At 45.4% G+C, this 25,351-nt stretch overlaps 1 protein-coding gene across 1 annotated transcript in view; it reads right to left on the reverse strand.

Annotated features, from left to right (window-relative positions):
• LOC120927566 (inactive peptidyl-prolyl cis-trans isomerase FKBP6-like) overlaps positions 1–25,351 on the reverse strand; it is a 179,954-nt gene that overhangs the window by 44,427 nt on the left and 110,176 nt on the right. Inside the window, exons 5-6 of the mRNA XM_040338332.1 lie at positions 22,487–22,681; positions 7,062–7,171 (exon numbers count right to left, since the gene is read on the reverse strand). Coding sequence (XP_040194266.1) covers positions 7,062–7,171; positions 22,487–22,681 — 305 coding nt within the window. The remainder of the gene's footprint in view (positions 1–7,061; positions 7,172–22,486; positions 22,682–25,351) is intronic.

A 25,351-nucleotide genomic window follows, 5' to 3' on the forward strand; every position in this document is an offset into this window, starting at 1 on the left:
ACGACGGAGAAGAAGAAGACGCCGGTGAAGAAGACGCCGGTGAAGAAGACGAAGAAGACGCCGGTGAAGACGAAGAAGAAGACGGTGAAGAATGAAGAAGAAGACGGTGAAGAAGACGGTGAAGAAGAAGAAGACGGTGAAGAAGAAGAAGAAGACGGTGAAGAAGAAGAAGAAGACGGTGAAGAATGAAGAAGAAGAAGAAGACGCCGGTGAAGAATGAAGAAGAAAAAGAAGATGAAGAAGACGGTGAAGAATGAAGAAGAAGACGCCGGTGAAGAATGAAGAAGAAGAAGAAGAAGAAGATGAAGACGAAGAAGACGACGCCGACGGTGAAGAAGAAGAAGAAGACGAAGAAGACGACGCCGACGGTGAAGAAGAAGAAGAAGAAGAAGAAGAAGAAGAAGAAGAAGAAGAAGAAGAAGATATTAATAAAGGAATTGTCAAAAACCGGCTACTGTCATTTGAAATTTTTGACACTTTTTTGGTGAAATGGTAGAGGTACAATGTACCCCATTACCATTTCACACAGGGGGGGGCCGGGATCTGGGGGTCCCCTTTGTTAAAGGGGTCTTCCAGATTTCGATAAGCCCCCTGCCCGCAGACCCCCACAACTACCGGGCAAGGGATGTGGGGATGAGGCCCTTGTCCCCATCAAGAAGAAGAAGAAGAAGAAGACGCCGGAGAAGAAGAAGAAGAAGAAGAAGACGCCGGAGAAGAAGAAGAAGAAGAAGAAGAAGACGCCGAAGAAGAAGAAGACGCCGGAGAAGAAGAAGCCGCCGAAGAAGAAGAAGAAGCCGCCGAAGAAGAAGAAGAAGAAGAAGAAGACGCCGGAGAAGAAGAAGAAGAAGACGCCGGAGAAGAAGAAGAAGAAGAAGAAGAAGAAGAAGACGCCGGAGAAGAAGAAGAAGAAGAAGAAGAAGAAGAAGAAGACGCCGGAGAAGAAGAAGAAGAAGAAGAAGACGCCGGAGAAGAAGAAGAAGACGCCGGAGAAGAAGAAGAAGAAGAAGAAGACGCCGGAGAAGAAGAAGAAGAAGAAGAAGACGCCGGAGAAGAAGAAGAAGAAGAAGAAGAAGAAGAAGAAGAAGAAGAAGAAGAAGAAGAAGAAGAAGAAGCCGGAGAAGAAGAAGAAGAAGAAGAAGAAGAAGAAGCCGGAGAAGAAGAAGAAGAAGGATAAGAAGAAGACGACGACGACGACGGAGAAGAAGAAGACGCCGGTGAAGAAGACGCCGGTGAAGAAGACGAAGAAGACGCCGGTGAAGACGAAGAAGAAGACGGTGAAGAATGAAGAAGAAGACGGTGAAGAAGACGGTGAAGAAGAAGAAGACGGTGAAGAAGAAGAAGAAGACGGTGAAGAAGAAGAAGAAGACGGTGAAGAATGAAGAAGAAGAAGAAGACGCCGGTGAAGAATGAAGAAGAAAAAGAAGATGAAGAAGACGGTGAAGAATGAAGAAGAAGACGCCGGTGAAGAATGAAGAAGAAGAAGAAGAAGAAGAAGATGAAGACGAAGAAGACGACGCCGACGGTGAAGAAGAAGAAGAAGACGAAGAAGACGACGCCGACGGTGAAGAAGAAGAAGAAGAAGAAGAAGAAGAAGAAGAAGAAGAAGAAGAAGAAGAAGAAGAAGAAGAAGAAGAAATTAATAAAGGAATTGTCAAAAACCGGCTACTGTCATTTGAAATTTTTGACACTTTTTTGGTGAAATGGTAGAGGTACAATGTACCCCATTACCATTTCACACAGGGGGGGGCCGGGATCTGGGGGTCCCCTTTGTTAAAGGGGTCTTCCAGATTTCGATAAGCCCCCTGCCCGCAGACCCCCACAACTACCGGGCAAGGGATGTGGGGATGAGGCCCTTGTCCCCATCAAGAAGAAGAAGAAGAAGAAGAAGACGCCGGAGAAGAAGAAGAAGAAGAAGACGCCGGAGAAGAAGAAGAAGAAGACGCCGGAGAAGAAGAAGAAGAAGAAGAAGAAGAAGACGCCGGAGAAGAAGAAGCCGCCGAAGAAGAAGAAGAAGAAGAAGACGCCGGAGAAGAAGAAGAAGAAGACGCCGGAGAAGAAGAAGAAGAAGAAGAAGAAGACGCCGAAGAAGAAGAAGAAGAAGAAGAAGAAGACGCCGGAGAAGAAGAAGAAGAAGACGCCGGAGAAGAAGAAGAAGAAGAAGAAGAAGAAGAAGAAGAAGAAGAAGAAGACGCCGGAGAAGAAGAAGAAGAAGAAGAAGACGCCGGAGAAGAAGAAGAAGAAGAAGAAGACGCCGGAGAAGAAGAAGAAGACGCCGGAGAAGAAGAAGAAGAAGAAGCCGGAGAAGAAGAAGAAGAAGCCGGAGAAGAAGAAGAAGACGCCGGAGAAGAAGAAGAAGAAGAAGAAGACGCCGGAGAAGAAGAAGAAGAAGCCGCCGAAGAAGAAGAAGAAGAAGACGCCGGAGAAGAAGAAGACGCCGGAGAAGAAGAAGACGCCGGAGAAGAAGAAGACGCCGGAGAAGAAGAAGACGCCGGAGAAGAAGAAGAAGAAGACGCCGGAGAAGAAGAAGAAGAAGAAGAAGAAGAAGAAGAAGAAGAAGAAGAAGAAGACGCCGGAGAAGAAGAAGAAGAAGAAGAAGACGCCGGAGAAGAAGAAGAAGAAGAAGAAGACGCCGGAGAAGAAGAAGAAGAAGAAGAAGAAGAAGAAGAAGAAGAAGAAGAAGAAGAAGAAGCCGGAGAAGAAGAAGAAGAAGAAGAAGAAGAAGAAGAAGCCGGAGAAGAAGAAGAAGAAGGATAAGAAGAAGACGACGACGACGACGGAGAAGAAGAAGACGCCGGTGAAGAAGACGCCGGTGAAGAAGACGAAGAAGACGCCGGTGAAGACGAAGAAGAAGACGGTGAAGAATGAAGAAGAAGACGGTGAAGAAGACGGTGAAGAAGAAGAAGACGGTGAAGAAGAAGAAGAAGACGGTGAAGAAGAAGAAGAAGACGGAGAAGAAGAAGAAGAAGAAGCCGGAGAAGAAGAAGAAGACACCGGAGAAGAAGAAGAAGACGCCGGAGAAGAAGAAGAAGAAGCCGCCGAAGAAGAAGAAGAAGAAGAAGACGCCGGAGAAGAAGAAGACGCCGGAGAAGAAGAAGACGCCGGAGAAGAAGAAGACGCCGGAGAAGAAGAAGAAGAAGACGCCGGAGAAGAAGAAGAAGAAGAAGAAGAAGCCGGAGAAGAAGAAGAAGAAGAAGAAGAAGAAGAAGAAGAAGACGCCGGAGAAGAAGAAGAAGAAGAAGACGCCGGAGAAGAAGAAGAAGAAGAAGAAGACGCCGGAGAAGAAGAAGAAGAAGAAGAAGAAGAAGAAGAAGCCGAAGAAGAAGAAGAAGAAGAAGAAGCCGAAGAAGAAGAAGAAGAAGAAGAAGAAGAAGAAGAAGAAGAAGAAGCCGAAGAAGAAGAAGAAGAAGCCGGAGAAGAAGAAGAAGACGCCGGAGAAGAAGAAGAAGACGCCGGAGAAGAAGAAGAAGACGCCGGAGAAGAAGAAGAAGAAGACGCCGGAGAAGAAGAAGAAGAAGACGCCGGAGAAGAAGAAGAAGAAGAAGAAGAAGAAGAAGAAGAAGAAGAAGAAGAAGAAGAAGAAGAAGAAGAAGAAGAAGAAGACGCCGGAGAAGAAGAAGAAGAAGAAGAAGAAGAAGAAGACGCCGGAGAAGAAGAAGACACCGGAGAAGAAGAAGAAGAAGAAGAAGAAGCCAGTGAAGAAGACGAAGAGCCTATGGACTCTGTCTAACTCGATGGTGGCCTCCTCCAGACCCGAAGAAGAAGACGCCGGTGAAGAAGAAGACGCCGGTGAAGAAGAAGAAGACGCCGGTGAAGAAGAAGAAGACGCCGGTGAAGAAGAAGAGAAGAAGAAGACGCTGGTGAAGAAGAAGAAGAAGCCGGTGAAGAAGAAGAAGAAGCCGGTGAAGAAGAAGAAGAAGACGAAGACCCTATGGACTCTGTCTAACTCAATGGTGGCCTCCTCCAGACCCGAAGAAGAAGCCGGTGAAGAAGAAGACGACGCCGGTGAAGAAGAAGAAGACGCCGGAGAAGAAGAAGAAGACGAAGAGCCTATGGACTCTGTCTAACTCGATGGTGGCCTCCTCCAGACCCGAAGAAGACGCCGGTGAAGAAGAAGAAGAAGAAGAAGAAGAAGAAGAAGAAGAAGACGATGCCGGTGAAGAAGAAGAAGAAGAAGAAGAAGAAGAAGAAGAAGAAGACGATGCCGGTGAAGAAGAAGAAGAAGAAGAAGAAGAAGAAGCCGGTGAAGAAGAAGAAGAAGAAGAAGCCGGTGAAGAAGAAGAAGAAGAAGAAGAAGAAGCCGGAGAAGAAGAAGAAGAAGAAGAAGAAGAAGAAGAAGAAGCCGGAGAAGAAGAAGAAGAAGAAGAAGCCGGAGAAGAAGAAGAAGAAGAAGAAGCCGGAGAAGAAGAAGAAGAAGAAGAAGAAGAAGAAGAAGAAGCCGGAGAAGAAGAAGAAGAAGAAGAAGAAGAAGAAGACGCCGGAGAAGAAGAAGAAGAAGAAGACGCCGGAGAAGAAGAAGAAGAAGAAGAAGAAGAAGAAGAAGAAGAAGAAGAAGACGACGACGGAGAAGAAGAAGACGCCGGTGAAGAAGACGCCGGTGAAGAAGACGAAGAAGACGCCGGTGAAGAAGAAGAAGAAGAAGACGGTGAAGAATGAAGAAGACGGTGAAGAAGACGGTGAAGAAGAAGAAGAAGACGGTGAAGAATGAAGAAGAAGACGGTGAAGAAGACGGTGAAGAAGAAGAAGAAGACGGTGAAGAAGAAGAAGACGGTGAAGAATGAAGAAGAAGAAGACGACGCCGGTGAAGAATGAAGAAGAAGAAGATGAAGAAGAAGAAGAAGAAGACGGTGAAGAATGAAGAAGAAGAAGACGACGCCGGTGAAGAATGAAGAAGAAGAAGATGAAGACGACGCCCGACGGTGAAGAAGAAGAAGACGAAGAAGACGACGCCCGACGGTGAAGAAGAAGAAGAAGAAGAAGAAGAAGAAGAAGAAGAAGAAGAAGAAGAAGAAGAAGAAGAAGATATTAATAAAGGAATTGTCAAAAACCGGCTACTGTCATTTGAAATTTTTGACACTTTTTTGGTGAAATGGTAGAGGTACAATGTACCCCATTACCATTTCACACAGGGGGGGGCCGGGATCTTGATCTTCCAGATTTCGATAAGCCCCCTGCCCGCAGACCCCCACAACCACCGGGCAAGGGATGTGGGGATGAGGCCCTTGTCCCCATCAACATGGGGACATCCTCCCCATGTTGAGGGCATGTGGCCTGGTACGGTTCAGGAGAGGGTGCACTCTGTCCCCCCCTCTTTTCTGCGGCCGGCCAGGTTAACGTGCTCGGATAAGGGTCTGGTGTGGATTTTTGGGGGGACTCCACACGTTTTTATTTTTTTTTATTTGGGGTGCAGTTCCCCTTAAAATCCACACCAGACCTGAAGGGCCTGGTATGGATATTTGGGGGGAACCCCACGTCATTTTTTTTTTTACGGCGGGGGTTCCCCTTAATATTCATACCAGACCTGAAGGGCCTGGTAATTGGATTTGGGGGGACCCCCACGTTTTTTTATTTTTATTTTATGAATGAATTCTCTCAGAATTGCCGGGAGCCGGACAATTCATTATAGCCGCGAGTGAATTTTAAATGTCTTTTTTTCCTTCAGAATGTAATTTTTTGCAGGGACAGTTGTAAGTATGGGAAACATGCGCTATTTCACATGCCGACTTTACACCCCCCCTAGGTACGAAATTTAAAGGAATATTTCACTTTTATTGTTTCACTTTAAGCATTATTAAATTCACTGCTCCCGAAAAAACGTCCATTTAAAAAAATAAAAAAAGCATTGATACATGTCCCCTGGGGCAGGACAAAACTTGCATATTAACCTTTAAAATTAACACTTTTGATTTCTCCCATAGACTTCTATAGGGAGTTTGGCGGCGGCTTTACATATTACTTGCATTGCGCCGGCTGCTAAGTCGGTTCAAGCGCCTAATTAAGGCTTCATCCAGCGCACTAAGCCATGAATCGGCGCAGCGCATTGATAATGGTAAATCAGCCCCAATATGTAAGCCTATAGTAACAATGCTCCTTCGTTCGCACGGCACTCCAGACTGAGGCTGTGCGTGAGGACATCACTACCTCAACTCTGACATGTTATGCTCAATAACATTATCAGGTCCTGAAAGGTAACCTTGCCGACTGATATGCGTTAAAACTCAGAACTATGCGCTCATGAGTTGCAGTGCAGCTCACTGCCAGAAATAGAACAGGCACTTCTTTGGTGCATCAGACAGTCTATTTAAATGAACGGGCTGCCTTACATGCCACTCATTGTGAATAAGCCCTAAAAGGATGCTTCTTACCTTTCCCAGTCTTCGGCTCAAAGCCAGTTTATCTGCACATTTTATGATATTCTTTTTAAATAAAAAAAATTCAAATAGGTGTGCCATTACCATAAAAGCTTCTGTCAAAGTGCCTCTCTCTGGTGACTGGTTCCCGATTGCTATATCTGACAGAGCCGCTGTCAAATACAACACTTTAATAGAACCAGTGGCAAGCAAAGGTTCTGCAATTAAATATTGTATCTAGAAACCAATCTACAGCATGAAACATTGGGCTGTGTAGAGTTTATATACAGATGGCAGGCAGGAGAGGTTAAAAAATACATACCTGTACCAAAGATTGATCAGTTAAAACTAAAAAAGGAAAATCAGCTTAAGCCCAGGTTCACACTGAGATGCGGGAATGAAGCCCTGCGAGTTCAGCGGAACTCGCACGATTTCACGCCCGCCTGTCAGTTCTGAATTCGGCCTTGATTTCAGACATTTGTGCAGGTTTCTGCACAGATGTCAATGTAAATCGCAGCCCCGAAAATTGCAAAAAGTAGTACAGAAACACATTTTTAAAAACGGTGCAGCACCGCAAATGCAGCGTTGCACTGATTAGGATGGTGCCATTGCCGGCAATTGCCACTGATTTGACATGCGATTTGAAATGTCAAATCGTACCAATGTGAACCAGGGCTTAAAGATTACAAATTTATAAAAATAACAATTATATACCTCGACAGTCTCTTCAATTCACCGTTAATTTCAGAGTTAAACGGCTTCAACCTCTGAGCTCCTAAAAGGAATGTACGAGCCTTTTCATACTCTTTCAACTCAAGACATGCCTGACATAGGAAGGTAAAAAAAATAAAAAAGATAACAGTTGTATATGTATCATACTTAACGTACATATGTAGTAAAGAGATTAAATACAATAAGGCAAGCATACAAAAGTCATGGGCAGAACAAAGATGAGGAGACTGGATGATTTTTATCCTAAATAAATTACTAAAATATATTTATATTATAATGATATTTAGGTTTACCCAGTTTTGCAAAAAAATAGGATTTTTTCATCATGATTTCCAACATCCCACAGGGTATCAGGAAGCATGATAGATCCCCCATAGTTTGGAGCAGAAATGGGTTGAGGATGGGGAAGAGCTTAAAGGGGTTGCAAAGGTTTGTTTTTTATTTTCTAAATAGGTTCCTTTAAGCTAGTACATTGTTGGTTCACTTACCTTTTCCTTCGCTTTCCCTTCTAATTTTTTTTTCTTTGTCTGAATTTCTCACTTCCTGTTCCTCCTCAGTAAGCTTGCCCCCATCATCTGAGCCATTCTGGCTGGGGGTTAGTCAGCGTGCTCGCCCCCTCCCTTGGGACTAGTGTGTTGCCCCGCAGGGATGAACACACGGCTCGGATGATGGGGGCAAGCTTACTGAGAAGGAACAGGAAGTGAGAAATTCAGACAAAGAAAAAAAACATTTAGAAAAGAAATTGAAGGAAAGGGTAAGTGAACCAACAATGCACTAGCTTAAAGGAACCTATTTAAAAAATAAAAAACGAACCTTTACAAATTCTTTAAGCTCTTCAAGCTCTGCTCCAAACTAGGAGGCTCAGGGGAAGGGGATCTATCATGCCTCCTGACACCCTGCGGGATGTTGGAAATCATGACAGCTATCCTGTGCTCTAACCCAGCTAGGGCTGAGGACAGTTCATCCTTAGTGATAAAGGGTGAGGCAGCAGCATTGTCTGTAGGCACAACACCATATAGGCACAGCGGCTCAGATTGTCCGGAAGCCTCTGGTCTTTCAGGGGTTACAACACTAGGGATACGACTAGGTTCATCAGGAACTATTAATGACATAGGTTTGCCCTTCCCTGTAGTGTTTGTCCCTCACCTCTTTTTGGTTTGCCCTTCCCTGTAGTGTTTGTCCCTCACCTCTTTTTGGAAGACATTCAATAGGAAGAAGGAAGACCCTTTACTAGGGCTCACCAAGCCCCTATGTAACAATCCTGCTAAGCACCTTTAGCCTGTCAAGCAACACCTGGTGACTCACGTGACAAGGGTAAGGAGAACTTAACTGCTGAAAATGCCTGTTCAGAGCCTGCTCTGTGTGCCACAGCTGCACCACGTTTGGCTTACACAGCTTATATAAGCATGTGCATTGTGTCCTGGTGAACGGGCATAGCTGTATTTGCGTACGATGCAAATCTTCGTACGACTAGATAAAGGCAACTGTGTACGTACGGTGAAACCGTGTGCGCCATGGCCGCCAAACTCCTAAATCCAGCGGCGCTTTTGCAAATGCACGTGTGTCACGCCCACCAAACAGCAACTGCTGAGCACAGCGGCAATCTTGCAAACGCACATTGGCCATTAACGATCGTGCGCCATCATACAGATAAAAAACAGCCAGACAAACACCCACAGCTAGCCCAAAACCCCCGTATGGTGCCTGCTAGGGGTGCAACGGATCGTCACCGATCCGTGATCCGAACGGGTCGCCCCGTTCGGATCGGCACACCCCGTGATCCGCGGAGCGCTCCGGAGCCTAGGCCTAGGAAAGTCCCCGGCTTCGGCCTAGCTCCGGAGCGGCGGCCATCTTGCTCCACCCAGTCTGCTTGCCAGAGCCCAGCGTGACACGCCTCCCCGGGGAGGCGTGTCACGCTGTGCACTGGGCTCTGGCAAGCAGACTTGGAGAGGGAATGTTAGTAAAGCACTGGTTGAGAGGAGGGGAAAAAAAAAAGAGCACAGTAGCAATTCACAAGGGTGGATTAAAGAGGCTGTTTGGACAGGACTTGTTAAAAGTACAATCTTGCTGTTTTTACAGCAAGATTATTTACTATTACTGCATGTTATTTCCCCCCAGTTCTGCAGTTCTGACAATGACTATAAAGTGTGTGTGTGATTATATATATATATATATATATATATATATATATATATATATATATATATATATATATATAGATATATATAGATATATATATATATATATATGAAGGGGGGGGTGTTTTCCTCGCGCTAGGAGAATGAATGTAAATAAATTTCAAGTGAATAAATGAATAAATAAGTAAATGGTGAGTAATTCCAGCAGCAACGCTAAACATGTGATATACACACAGAAGATAAAAAGAAAAAAGATGAGTTGCGCTAGGAGTCGCAACTTAATGCGAGAATAATATTAAATAAATAAATAAATAAATAAATAAATGAATAAATAAATAAATAGCTAGTGCAAAAATAGCAGAAATGATGCCCAAATAATATGAAAAAACCTTTCGGAGTAAATACAACAATCCGCTACTTGGGACCAAGCACTTAGAAAACTTTGTTAGTCCATTAAAGGTGCATACTAATCAATTGTTAAATAGTCCCAAATGAGAGGGGAAATCAACAGCAGAACCCCAAAACATATGAATGTCCAAATAAATGGGCAAAAACAGTTGCAGAGTAATGAAATAATCCAAGTATTGAACAGCCACTGGTCTCTGTTCAGAAGAAACATATATTCCCACCGAGAGGTAAGTAAGGGTGTGCTCTTACCAGATCCACGATCAAAGAAGGCATGTCAATCCACTCAGGTCATGGAGAAAGCTTGGTCACCGCTGACAGGCAGGATGTCCTCTCCAGTGTGCTTACGACTCCACATCCATTCGGAGAACCAAGGGAAGAAATAGGCTCAGAATGTGAAGTACCGTCAAGTGTTTATTAAAAATTGTGCAGCATATACACAGCGGTACATGTAAATTTAAAATTGCCGGCTAAAAACAAGCAAATACAAATGCAAATAAAAAACGTGCGCCCGTGCATCCGGGGTCTTACGTGACCCCGGATGCACGGGCGCACGTTTTTTATTTGCATAAAGTCGTAAGCACACTGGAGAGGACATCCTGCCTGTCAGCGGTGACCGAGCTTTCTCCATGACCTGAGTGGATTGACATGCCTTCTTTGATCGTGGATCTGGTAAGAGCACACCCTTACTTACCTCTCGGTGGGAATATATGTTTCTTCTGACCAGAGACCAGTGGCTGTTCAATACTTGGATTATTTCATTACTCTGCAACTGTTTTTGCCCATTTATTTGGACATTCATATGTTTTGGGGTTCTGCTGTTGATTTCCCCTCTCATTTGGGACTATTTAACAATTGATTAGTATATGCACCTTTAATGGACTAACAAAGTTTTCTAAGTGCTTGGTCCCAAGTAGCGGATTGTTGTATTTACTCCGAAAGGTTTTTTCATATTATTTGGGCATCATTTCTGCTATTTTTGCACTAGCACTTTATTTATTCATTTATTTAATATTATTCTCGCATCATAATGTTGGCAGGGGCCCCACATAGAACGCTAATAGAAGTTCTGGAGGCAAATTAATTTGCATATAAGTGCCCGACTATAGACCTACACAATAAAGGTGTGGAGGACAACAAAGGCATTGCTGGGATATCTTGGAATATCTGAATTTGCTCCCCTTTGGTACAATAAAAACCTCCCAGAAGTTGAGGGGGTGGAGAGATGTAATATCTGGGAGAGACAGGGAATTACACGATAGGTCCATTTGTATGAGGGGAATACTATGAAGTCGTTTTCAGATTTAAGACAAGAATACAATATCCCAAATAACACTTTCTTCAAATACCTTCAGATCAGACATGCCATTCAGACTCAGTTTAAGTCCCACCCACTAACCAGGGCCCAGACCCCTGTTCTTAATAAAATAGCCCAAAAAACCTCAACAAAAGGGTTTATTTCAGAATTATATAATAGTTTGGGGGACAGGGCCATAAACCAAAAGGGTATTCTTAGAAGCAGAGAAAGATGGGAACGGGACTTGGGACCGATAACGCACGAGAGATGGAACAAGATTCTGAGCAGAGGGGGTTTAGTATCTATCGCCCCGGCACAGAGACTGTCTCACCTCTTTTTGCTCCATAGGGTCTATTACACCCCCAAAAAAATGCTTCAATTTGGTTGGAAAACGAGCGATCAATGCCCTAGATGTAATGCCACAGGAGACCTTGTCCATATGTTCTGGAGATGTCCCAAACTTTTTAGATATTGGACAGAGGTCATCAATAAGCTCAATAATATTTTTGGGACATCTTTGGTGCTAGATGCTAGAACCTGTCTCCTGGGAGATATGGAAGATGATAGACTTTCTCCGGGTACATTGGAGGGTGTGCTGAGAGGCCTATTCCAGGCACGCAAATTAATCGCCCAGCGATGGCAGGCGCATGACCCTCCATCAGTTAGGAACTGGATCGGAACAATAAACAGGTTGATAGAGAGTGAGAGAGTGGCATTTATCAAACAAGGAAACCACAAAAGGCTTGAGAAAGTGTGGGGACCTTGGTTGAGATGCACAGGCCTCCCTTTGTAGAGGCCTTTCCATCCATGGAAGCCAGGAACCTTTAAACAATTAAAAACTAAAACAAGCCGTATTTGACCTTGGTTCCTCCCTAAAAAAGCGACTATAATTGAGATCTGTATGAGGGGAGACTCTCTCCCATTTTTGACTGCCTTTTTTTTTTTTTTTCTTCTTCCTTTCTTTTCTTTCTAATTTGGATCAGGATGACATGGGTGCTGCCTGGGAGGGGGGGGGGGGGGGGGTGGGAACGGGAGGGGGGGGGATGGAGGGTTGGGGGGGCGGCGGAGAGATAGGACAATATATTATATATACGTAGCTTAAGAATAGTTTTTTCGGCTGTATGTATCACGCGCATCATCTATATAGATGTGATTTTTTTTTGTAATACACTGTATCTTGGGGGGAAAAAAAAGAATACAAAATAAAAATATTAAATAAGAAAAAAAATATTATTCTCGCATTAAGTTGCGACTCCTAGCGCAACTCATCTTTTTTCTTTATATATATATATATATATATATATATATATATATATATATATATATATATATATATATATACATACATACATACATACATTTTTTTTTTTTGGACTGATGAAAAGGGACTTTTTTTGCTGATCCGAAAATGATCCGATCCGTGACTCCTGATCCGAGGATCGATCCGATCCGTGAGTTTTTTGATCCGTTGCACCCCTAGTGCCTGCACACAGGTGTCCAGCCTTTAGCTAGCTTGACTGATTGTTACAATCACTGGGACACCCCACAATAATAAAATAAAAAGGGGTTTCACTTACCCGTCCAGGCGCAGGGCCACTTTGAAACCAAGGGCCCAATCTTCACCCTTCATGGTGGATTCCTGTCACTAGGACGTTCAAGGACTGGGTACCCTTTCATGTTTAAGGTCCACCCCCTTGGACCTGTACAGCACCCTGCAGGAAATTCCTTAGCGCTGTAGTGATCAAGATTTCCCCTCCGCAGGGTAGAGTGCCCAAAGGTCGCTTACAGGCAAAACCTTGCTGAATATCGAATCTTCTTTGTGAGGCTCGGGTACCATTGATCTAGGTCTGAAAGCCTGTGTCAAAATGGATCCGATCAGTCAATCCCTTGATTCATTTTTGGAACCGTTTTTTGGGAATAAAGACCTGGACCTCAGAGAGCTCACACACCCTGCCATTCACCTTGCAGACACTGGTAAAAAAAAATGTGTTTCCTGTATGGGAGGGTTTATATAGGGGATCAATTCCTGTCTAAAGACTTTGGTCTACCAGTGTCCATTCACCTAATGAAGTATAACCCAGCAGGTAATGAATATTAGCACGACTGTGTCCCATGATGTATGAAAAAAAAAAAAAAAAACACAGATCTCCATAAGGACATTTTGAAATAATGCACTTGGGAAAACAGCATCCAAGAGATTTCTCCCTTCTCCTTTCCAGTTTAAGCGATAACTTGAACCAGACTATAAAGGAATAAATACCCAACAACCACCTTTGTGATCCACAATCAATCATTTTCAAAAATAAACAAAAATGCATACAAATAATGGACCACATATCTTTTGGCAGCAATATCACCCAGCTGGTCAATATAAAAACCAAGATGCCGTAGATGGAGACCTGATCATTTACACTGTATCCAGGAGAAGAATTTTTCCGGATTTTAGTGTACCACCTTCAAGGTGTGGGGCTCTCAGACCAATACATTTATTTGTGTCATTATTCCATAAAAATAATAAAGCATGTGATGTAGTTAAACAGAATTTCTTTTGAGGCTCAAAGGCAGTGGTTTAGTGATCATGAATCTTCAACATTTTCCAACACAAAGAAAATGAGCTGCAAGATAACACAGCCAGAGCCAAATAAATGGTTCCCAACAGTGCAATGGGTTGGAAGTTCTTGCATGAACCCGAATTTTGCCCTTTAAGTGGATGTGAACCCAATTCATTAAAAGAGCTGGGCACATCTCTGTAGTGTCTTATCTCTCTCCAAAGCACTAAGTCCAGTAGCCTAACTTCTGATAAGTTCTAAGATGGGAGATAAAAGCAGCCTGAAGTTTGTGTTGGGGGAGGTTGCTATAAAGATATTAGCACAGAGCTCTGCACATTACTTCCTTTGCCAATATGAAGAGGTGGTATGTGCCTTTCCTCTAATCAGCTGTCTTGGCTGTATGTCAATAATCCACTCCCAGTGCTGAACAGAAAGGGAAAATCTGTAACACGATGTGCACTTTTTGTAAAGTATATATAAAGCTGAAAACATGTAGGGAGATTTGGTTTCATCCCTGTGTATCATCTGAGACTGTTCACTTCACTGGGTATACATGAGGGTTACATCCACTTTAAGACCAACATAACTCTTTTAAAGATGCAATGCATGGGAGGGCGTGGCCAGCACGGCATGTGAACAGACGCTGGTTCACAGAGCTCCGCACTGATCCTGCAATTATCCGGTTTCCGGCACCTCAAACACCCGGATTTTTTCACCCTGGACGGTAGGGGAACCTCCCCCCAGCACCCTGCATTGCTCGGCTCACTCCCGGAGGGCATGATGACCCGCGGACAGAGGCAAGACGGTCCGAGGCTGGAAATCCAAGATGGCGCCGCCACGCCATCAGCCCAGAGAGCGCGCGGAGGGGACAGGGGGAAAGAAACTGTGAGTAAAGCCCCAAAAAAGAACAAGGAGGGCTCCGGTGACCCCCCCAAAGATATGAGGTACTATGCCCAGAAATTAACAGGGAAACCCCCCGGAAACGAGCGCGCAGCCCATGGATGATTGTGCCCCACACAGTGACACTGAGATGGAGGAGGGAGAGAATGTACAGGGAGCAGGGGCCATATTGGATCACACATCTTTTTTCTTTATATATATATATATATATATATATATATATATATATATATATATATATATATATATATATATATATATATATATATATATATATACATACATACATACATACATACATACATTTTTTTTTTTTGGACTGATGAAAAGGGACTTTTTTTGCTGATCCGAAAATGATCCGATCCGTGACTCCTGATCCGAGGATCGATCCGATCCGTGAGTTTTTTGATCCGTTGCACCCCTAGTGCCTGCACACAGGTGTCCAGCCTTTAGCTAGCTTGACTGATTGTTACAATCACTGGGACACCCCACAATAATAAAATAAAAAGGGGTTTCACTTACCCGTCCAGGCGCAGGGCCACTTTGAAACCAAGGGCCCAATCTTCACCCTTCATGGTGGATTCCTGTCACTAGGACGTTCAAGGACTGGGTACCCTTTCATGTTTAAGGTCCACCCCCTTGGACCTGTACAGCACCCTGCAGGAAATTCCTTAGCGCTGTAGTGATCAAGATTTCCCCTCCGCAGGGTAGAGTGCCCAAAGGTCGCTTACAGGCAAAACCTTGCTGAATATCGAATCTTCTTTGTGAGGCTCGGGTACCATTGATCTAGGTCTGAAAGCCTGTGTCAAAATGGATCCGATCAGTCAATCCCTTGATTCATTTTTGGAACCGTTTTTTGGGAATAAAGACCTGGAGCTCAGAGAGCTCACACACCCTGCCATTCACCTTGCAGACACTGGTAAAAAAAAATGTGTTTCCTGTATGGGAGGGTTTATATAGGGGATCAATTCCTGTCTAAAGACTTTGGTCTACCAGTGTCCATTCACCTAATGAAGTATAACCCAGCAGGTAATGAATATTAGCACGACTGTGTCCCATGATGTATGAAAAAAAAAAAAAAAAAACACAGATCTCCATAAGGACATTTTGAAATAATGCACTTGGGAAAACAGCATCCAAGAGATTTCTCCCTTCTCCTTTCCAGTTTAAGCGATAACTTGAACCAGACTATAAAGGAATAAATACCCAACAACCACCTTTGTGATCCACAATCAATCATTTTCAAAAATAAACAAAAATGCATACAAATAATGGACCACATATCTTTTGGCAGCAATATCACCCAGCTGGTCAATATAAAAACCAAGATGCCGTAGATGGAGACCTGATCAATTACACTGTATCCAGGAGAAGAATTTTTCCGGATTTTAGTGTACCACCTTCAAGGTGTGGGGCTCTCAGACCAATACATTTATTTGTGTCATTATTCCATAAAAATAATAAAGCATGTGATGTAGTTAAACAGAATTTCTTTTGAGGCTCAAAGGCAGTGGTTTAGTGATCATGAATCTTCAACATTTTCCAACACAAAGAAAATGAGCTGCAAGATAACACAGCCAGAGCCAAATAAATGGTTCCCAACAGTGCAATGGGTTGGAAGTTCTTGCATGAACCCGAATTTTGCCCTTTAAGTGGATGTGAACCCAATTCATTAAAAGAGCTGGGCACATCTCTGTAGTGTCTTATCTCTCTCCAAAGCACTAAGTCCAGTAGCCTAACTTCTGATAAGTTCTAAGATGGGAGATAAAAGCAGCCTGAAGTTTGTGTTGGGGGAGGTTGCTATAAAGATATTAGCACAGAGCTCTGCACATTACTTCCTTTGCCAATATGAAGAGGTGGTATGTGCCTTTCCTCTAATCAGCTGTCTTGGCTGTATGTCAATAATCCACTCCCAGTGCTGAACAGAAAGGGAAAATCTGTAACACGATGTGCACTTTTTGTAAAGTATATATAAAGCTGAAAACATGTAGGGAGATTTGGTTTCATCCCTGTGTATCATCTGAGACTGTTCACTTCACTGGGTATACATGAGGGTTACATCCACTTTAAGACCAACATAACTCTTTTAAAGATGCAATGCATGGGAGGGCGTGGCCAGCACGGCATGTGAACAGACGCTGGTTCACAGAGCTCCGCACTGATCCTGCAATTATCCGGTTTCCGGCACCTCAAACACCCGGATTTTTTCACCCTGGACGGTAGGGGAACCTCCCCCCAGCACCCTGCATTGCTCGGCTCACTCCCGGAGGGCATGATGACCCGCGGACAGAGGCAAGACGGTCCGAGGCTGGAAATCCAAGATGGCGCCGCCACGCCATCAGCCCAGAGAGCGCGCGGAGGGGACAGGGGGAAAGAAACTGTGAGTAAAGCCCCAAAAAAGAACAAGGAGGGCTCCGGTGACCCCCCCAAAGATATGAGGTACTATGCCCAGAAATTAACAGGGAAACCCCCGGAAACGAGCGCGCAGCCCATGGATGATTGTGCCCCACACAGTGACACTGAGATGGAGGAGGGAGAGAATGTACAGGGAGCAGGGGCCATATTGGATCACACTGAGAGCAACGCAGGGCTGCAGTGGGATACTGAGGAGCCTGAAGTGGAGGGGGGTGACCAGCCCACTCTTGCTGCTATACTAAAGGCAGTGAATAAATGTACAGCCTCTGTAAATGGACTGCGGCTCAGATTTGGAAGTTTGGAGGAGGAGGTAGGCCTGATCAGACATGACATACAGAAAATGAGGGAGAGGACCACGGCTGTGGAGGGAAGGATCAGTGACCTGGAAGACAGAATGCCCCCATTGATTAGGGAAACCCAGAACACCTCGAGACTGGCCAGAGCGGTTGATATGCGCGCAGAGGATTTTGAGAACCGTCTCAGACGCAATAATGTTCGCATAGTCGGACTGCCAGAAAAGGTGGAGGGCCGTGACCCCACACAGTTTGTGGAGCAATGGATGGCCGAGGTGTTCGGCAAGGACTCTTTTACTCACTTGTATGCGGTTGAGAGAGCCCACAGGGTGCCAACTAGGCCTCTCCCGCCGGGCAACCCCCCCCGCCCGATCCTGGCCCGCCTGCTGAATTACAGGGACAGAGAAATTATACTGCGGCTGGCTAGGGAAAAGAAGAATGTCCAGTTTAACAGTACCCGGGTCTCATTCTATCCGGACTTCTCTGCGGCGGTACAGAAAAGCCGTGCCCGGTTCACAGAAATAAAGAAACGCCTGCAGAAGGTGCAGGCCCCTTATGCCATGTTATACCCTGCGAGACTCAGAGTCATTTTGAATGGTCAGGCTCACTTTTTTGAACACCCTGCTGACGCCTCGGACTGGCTGGATGCTAACGAAGGGGCACTACGACAGGTTAGGAGGCCCCATGCGGAAGAGGACTGATACTTGCTCACATTAGCACACGACTTACCAAAGTTGTCCCTTGGATGAGGGCTCTGCCGGAAACACACAATATCCTTTTTTCTGTTGCTCTGAAATGCGAGTTCGGAAACACTGTTATTGTTGCACCCAGTACTGAGGAGAGCAGTGGCGGCGGCCACTGGTGCTGCTTACCTGGAAGGTCACAGGGACCTGTTGTCCCACAGGTTTAGGGGCTGCCCGTTGGCACCCCACAGTTTGAGTTTGCAAAGGCCCTGGGAGCAGGGGGGCACGCACCCTTTCCAGGCGGTTGGCCTGCAGCGGAAGAAATTAGCGACGTGCCCGGATGCACGGATGTCTATCTTTGCTCTCTACGTTGCTTCAAATTACTCCAGAGCTTTTTTTGTCTTATTTTCACTTTTCTCTTTTTTTTCTCATGGGAGGTCAAGCCTTTCCCTTTGCACCTGGCATGTCAGCCTGTTTCAATTGCCAGCCCGGAGGGGCGACTCATCTTTTTCTAATAAGGGGGTGGTGGGAGGCGGGAATGTTGGAGTTTTTACCCAGTCCGGTAACATGCAACGACCCCCCTGATGGCGAAGGTAACTGTATTGTCATGGAATGTTAGGGGACTGCAAGACCCGTTGAAAAGAACTATGGTCTCGTCCCTGATGAGAAAACAGCTGCCTGCTATTTGTGCCCTTCAGGAGACTCATCTGACCCCTGACTCTGTGTCCTGCATGGGATACCGGTGGGTGGGGAGGGCGTATCACTCCACTCACACCTCGTATTCTAGGGGGGTGAGTGTGCTGATACATAGCTCATTGGACTATGAGGAATTACAGGCTGAGGTTGATGCTGATGGTCGTTATGTCTTTATTATGTGCAAGTTGTTTGATTTCAAATGTATTCTTGCTTTTGTGTATGTACCCCCCCCCTTATAACAACCAGGTACTGAGGGCTCTGGTTCAGTTCCAGGTGGGATTCCCGGAGGTGCCATTGTATGCCTTCGGGGATTTCAACTGTTACATGGACCCTCTGGTGGATAAACATCCACCGGGCGGGGACGGGAGGGGGACCCGCCGGACGGCTCTTAGGAAATTAGCGGAGGAGGTGGGGTGGGGAGACCCCTGGAGAGCTAGACACCCAGGGGATAAACAATTTTCATGCTTTTCTAAAACTTATTCATCCCTGTCTAGGATTGATTTATGTCTGTGCTCACACAATGCAGAGAAATATATTTCAGAAATGAGGTACGGTTTGAGAAGTGTATCCGATCACTCCCCGTTGATAGTGTCCCTGGAGGTGCGTCCCCCTTCGACGGTGGCCAAGGCCCCGTGGAAGTTGAATGCCTTCTGGTTGAGCCTTTTCCCATCACACGAGCACATTGAGGCCCGCATTGAGGAATACTGGCGCTTACATGCAGACACTAATGATGTGGCGGTCACTTGGGAGGCCTTCAAGGCTGTCCTGAGGGGCTTGTTTATCACTGAGATCCAGGCCGTTAAGGGGCGGACAAATGCACTTAGGGAAGGGGTAGAACGAATGGCGGAAAACCTTGAGGCCAAATTTATTACAGACCCTTCGGACTCAAACAGGGAGGCGTGGTTGTCGGCGCAGGATGCCCTGTACCGGGTCACGACCTCGGGAGCAGAGAGGAAACGCTTTTTCCAAAAGGCGGCTTACTATGAGGAGGGTGAACACACGGGCCGTATGCTAGCCACCATTGCCCATGCCCAGCAGACGTCTCCCTCCATAGGAGCGCTACGCGCCTCAGGTGGGGGGGTGACGAACTCCCCAGACCAGGTCCTGGGGGAGCTGGTCGGGTTTTACTCCTCCCTCTATGAGTCCAGGGGCACATACTCCTTGGACTCGTTGGGGGATTATCTGGAACCTGTCCTGTTACCGCAACTGTCGACCTCTGATGGGGAGATGCTGGAGGCACCTCTGACCTTGGGTGAGCTGCAGATGGCGACTAGCCTTTTCCCTAATTCAAAGGCCCCTGGAGATGATGGCCTCCCTGCGGAGGTATACAAACAATACGGGGAACTGATGCTCCCACACCTCTTGAGGGTATTTAATGCCGCAAGGGAGGTGGGCACTCTCCCCAAGTCGATGACCAGGGCAAACATTGTCTTGATCCTCAAACCCGACAAAGACCCGCTTGACCCGGGATCCTACAGACCGATTTCCCTATTGCAGAACGATGTAAAGATTCTCGCCAAGGTCCTGGCGGTCAGGCTGAATGGTGCCATTTCTAATATTATTCATTCTGACCAGTCGGGGTTTATGCCGCAGAAATCGACGGCGATAAACTTGAGGAGACTCTTTCTCAATATGCAATCGCAGGCGGACAACATGGGAGACAGAGCCCTACTATCTCTTGACGCACACAAAGCGTTTGATAGTGTTGAATGGGAGTATCTTTGGGCGGTGATGCGAAAATTTGGGTTTGGAGAGGGCTTCATTTCCTGGGTCCGACTCCTATACTCTTCCCCGGTGGCGGCGATAAGGGTGGGCGGTTGGGTGTCGCGCACTTTTGACTTGCACAGGGGCGCGAGGCAGGGGTGCCCATTGTCGCCTCTCCTCTTTGCCCTGGCCATTGAACCTCTTGCGGTCATGATTCGGGCAGACCCTTTGATTCAGGGATTCCATTTTGGAGACCTGCACGAGAAAATTATGATGTATGCTGACGATACCATGCTGCTTCTAGGGGACACGGCCGGGTCGTTGACGCAGGCCATGACGGTGGTCCGACGGTTCGGCGTTTACTCGGGCCTGACTATTAACTGGACCAAGTCCTCCTTGCTACTGCTTGATCGACAATCTATCCCGCCCGTGAATAATATACAAGATATCCCGGTCTCTGAATCTTTTCGGTACCTGGGTATCCAAGTCACGGCATGCCCACTAGACTACATTAAACTCAACCTTACCCCGCTGATTAATCGCTGTAGGGACCGGGTCAAGGTGTGGAGCAAACTTAAACTGTCACTGGTTGGGAGGGTGAATCTAATAAAAATGATTCTTATGCCACAACTGCTATACATATTGCATAACTCCCCGATGGTCATCCCTCTAAAAAAATTTAGATTAATTCCCTCTTCCGCTCATTAATCTGGTTAGCAAAGCCTCCCAGGGTCAAATTGGAACAACTGCAATGTCCAAAGGAGGCCGGCGGATTGGCATTGCCCAACCCCTGGCTCTATTATTTAGCCTCCCAGGCGCAGCATATTGCGAGAGTGTCTGCCCCCCAAAGGGACCTCCAGCTGAACCTGAAGGACTCTTCGGTTCGCCTGCTCAGGTTCACGACCGGGGCGGAGGTGGCGGAGGGATTGGAAGCATTGCAGTATGCGAAATCCAACAGACGGTTTCCCACATATGTCCTCATGCAAAAGGTCTGGAACAAGATCAGGATGATGCAAGGCGTGACAGGGTTCACAAAATACAGCCCCATATGGGACAACCTACACTACCGAGAGATAGCTAAGATACCGTACGGATCGAGATGGAAAGGGCATGGCATATCCGTAATGTCACACATAGTAAGGGCGGGCAGGCTGAGACCTTTTGCAGAACTCAGGGAGGACTTTCAACTCCCTGCGTCCATGCAATTTTACTACCTACAACTTAAACATGCATTCGATGCACAGCAGGAGGATGACATATGGGCGTTGAATGTAGCCCCGGTATTTAATTACTTATTAGAAGTGTCCACATATAAGGGTTTTATATCCAACTGCTACGCTATGCTGCTAAACCTCTTCCTACCGGGTGCCCTGCATAAGGCGGTGGCGCAGTGGGAAAGGGATGTGGGTGCGTTTGAGGATGAGCAGTGGGAAGAGGCCTTGCTGGCGATCCCCGCCTGCTCCCTGAACGTGGCACATAGACTATCACAACTTTACATCCTGCTACGGGTACACTATACGCCGGCCCGGCTGGCGCGGATGGGACTGGAGGTGGACCCCTGCTGTACTAGATGCTGCAGGGACCATGGTGACCTCATTCACCTTCTGTGGCGATGCCCGAAGCTCCACTTGTACTGGTCGGGGGTGGTGGATTCGATTAATAAGGCCTTTCAGGCCCAAGTCCCTTTGGATCCCAAGGTCTGTCTTCTGGGGATCACGGAGGGTATCCTGGCAGAGGCTATCCCTAGACAGGCTATAGGCAGGGCTCTGTTCCAGGCCCGCCTAATGATACTAAGACACTGGAAGGACACTGAACCCCCAACAGTGCAGGAATGGATTACACAAATGGGAGTCACTCTTAGATTAGAGAAGGTGGTATATCAGAAACGAGGGTCGAGCAGTAAATATGAAAAGTTATGGGCGAAGTGGCTGGATGTTCCTGGGTTGGCCCCAATAGATTTGGTATATGATAGACTGTTCTAAGGCCGCTGCCGGCTGAATAGGGGACGTCCTTACGGGCCTCGGAAGGGATAGGGAAGGAATTGTCTCCTGGAATCCTTATAAGGTGTTGGGGATTTGACTGTAATACACTGTTTTGTTTTTATGTGTACTCTCCCATGCAATTTTCAATTTTCTAAAAAGCTCTGGAGAATGTAAACTGTATTCATTTTATACATGCTCAATAAAAAACCTTTGTTTGAGAAAAAAAAAAAAGATGCAATGCATGCCAACGCATGTGTTTTAGTAGGAATGACCCACCAATTGGATGCGACTTGCTTCATTCTCCAAAGCTATGACTCATTTAAACAATTTACAAGCCATAATTACCTGTCCGCATCGAAACAGAGCTTTAACATTCTTGTTGTCTATGGCCAGAGCCTTCTCACCCCACTCTAGACTGCTGCTGGGACGTTCTAACCTCAAGTATGTGAGTGCCAAATTCAAATTTATAGGTAGACGAGCTGCTTCAAGCTGTCTTCTTTCTTCCTCTGACTTTCCACAGCGTGATAGAGAAGAGGATGCCTACATGTGTAAAGAAATAAGAAACATTTAAATAATTTCAATTCACGTTTATAAATCAGCACCAACACAAAATCAGAGAAGGCATTCATTAGAGAGTTTTCATCTATGGAGTTAGATTCACTCCTTACGAGAGAGTTAAAAATTTTAGGATTCAGGTAAATTTATCTGCCATTTGGACAAGCAGGGACAAAGATACCCTAATAGTTACATAAACCCCAAAAAATCCTGGTGGAGGTTCTAAACAATTCTTATTCTACTACAAAATGTTTCTTTCTTGTCTATTGAGAGACATTAATGCCGTGAATACACAGTCGGAATTTCTGACAAATGTTCGATGGGAGCTTGTTGTGGGAAATTCCGACCGTGTGCATGCTTCATCGGACATTTGCTGGCGGAATTTCCAACAACAAAAATTTGACAACTGGTTCTCAGATTTTCCGACAACAAAACTTGTTTGAGAGTGTGTACACAATTCTGACGCACAAAATTCCACGTTTGCTCGGAATCAAGCAAAAGAGCCGCACTGGCTATTGAACTTCATTTTTCTCAGCTTGTCGTACGTCACCCCGTTCTTGACGTTCGCAATTTCCGACAAAAGTTGTGTGACCATGTGTATGCAAGACAAGTTTGAGCCAACATTCGTTGTCGGAATGTCTGATCGTCTGCAAGCGGCAAAAGTTTTTCACCTTCAGCAATTTTTTTATCTTTCCATCTATAAATCTTCTGCCCTTGTTTAACTTTGGATAGTAAAACATTTTTTTTCTGCCAGTAAATACTTTATACAGCCCACTTCCTGTTTTTTGTCTCGTAAAAAGCCTAAGCTTACGACATCATGCACAGCTCTCTCTCTCACTCTCGTGAGAGTTTTCCAGGAATGGAGGGGGGATAAGTTAAGAGGGCCAATGAGAGCTGCAAGTGTGCCTCTGTAAATCCAGGAAGTGAACATTTAGCAGCTTCAGCTGCCCACAGCTAAAATGGTTGCAGCCAGACTCAGTGGAGGGAGATTTCTGCTGCATATTTAGCAAGAACAGAATCACAGTATATATAAAATAATAATATATAAAATAATTAAAATAAAGTGGTTGGAGGGAAGCTTTAGAATGGCAAAAAAAATGTTATTACAAATTATGTGAGCAGACTGCAGTTCCTCTAAACTGTCCCCTGCAAAAAAAGTAGACTTAACTGGAAGGAGAACCCCTCATTTTATCCGCATGCCTCGTTTTTTGTTCGTGTCCTAGAAGTCTGATGGACTAACCTATTTTTGCTAGCATCTCTTCCAAGAATTTTCTTCTTCATTCAAAGTCCGTTTTCTCTGATGACTCACTTTGAGTGAGTCAAGCACTAGGAGCTAAATTTATTACATACAGTAGGCCTCTCAATGTCTTTAAAATATCCTGTTCCTGATGGTTTTTGCCACACAAGAAAGTGAACTCTGTGGGACTGTGCACTGACTGGATCATAAAGGAAGCTTTTTCTATAAAGCATTGAGGAAGTACCCCTTCACTGCTGTTCCCATTTGCAAAGAGCCACGTAGTACTTTAGTCAGTTCCGTCATCTAAATGTGCTTTAGCTCCTTCAGATACGGACAGATCTAGTCTATATCTGAAATCACCCAATTATCTGATGATCCTGAAAGCAGAGACCACAAACACGCCATGCCTTCTCCCATAGTTTAAGTATCCAAATTATTAATGGCCTTGGCAGCTTCTGAGCCATCAGCCTCAGACTATCTGATTCTGAGTCGCTCCAGTCTTTGATAAACTTGCCCCTGGCAAATCAAAGAAAAGACACCAGGTGGCTTCTATTTAGAGAGACCATTAGGCTCCTAGCCATGCAGTGCACACCACTCTAGGGGCTCAACCTATTACTTCTAGCAGTATTGTTACCAGTCTTGGATCCATTATAGCCCCCAAAGTCACAGACATTCCCACCTCACCCACTCTTCCAACACTTTCTCTATAAGGATAAACACCCTGACAAACGGTATGCTTCGCTCAAGCGCCTATTAGCCTTATATCAGTTTGAGGAGCCTTTAGTACAAAAAAAATACATTTTTTTAGTCATACCACCTGTAAAGTAATTTTCTTTGAATGCATCATGGGACACAGAGTTAAGGCTATTATTCATTACCTACTGGGTTATATGCCCACTCTAGGTGAATGGACACTGGTAGACAAAGTGTTACACAGGAAGTCCGCCCCTATATAACCCCTCCTATATAGGAAGTACTTCAGTTTTGTAGCAAGCACTAAATCCTCAAAAGAGGGGAGGGACCTCTGTGTTCCATGATATATTCAAAGACAATGATTTTAGAGGAAAGTATGGCGGAAAAAAAAAATAGGATTTTTGTACTCACCGTAAAATCCTTTTCTCCGAGTTCATGGACGGACACAGCACTCTCTTGACAAAGTGGGTATTCGGCCTTCAACTAGGAGAGGACTAGGCAGAAACGGGTTAATGTTTAAACACAAACAAACTGTACAGTACCGCCCCTGGGGCGGTCCCTTTAGGTACAACCCCTCTCCTTGCCTCATGCAGCTCAGTTCGTCAAAAAGCAGTACAAACAGAGAAAAGGAGGGGTGGGTGCTGTGTCCATCCATGAACTCAGAGAAAATGATTTTACAGTGAGTACAAAAATCCTATTTTCTCTTTCGTTCATGGACGGACACA

The sequence above is a fragment of the Rana temporaria genome, chromosome 2 (genome assembly GCF_905171775.1).
Source record: "Rana temporaria chromosome 2, aRanTem1.1, whole genome shotgun sequence".
Taxonomy (NCBI): domain Eukaryota; kingdom Metazoa; phylum Chordata; class Amphibia; order Anura; family Ranidae; genus Rana; species Rana temporaria.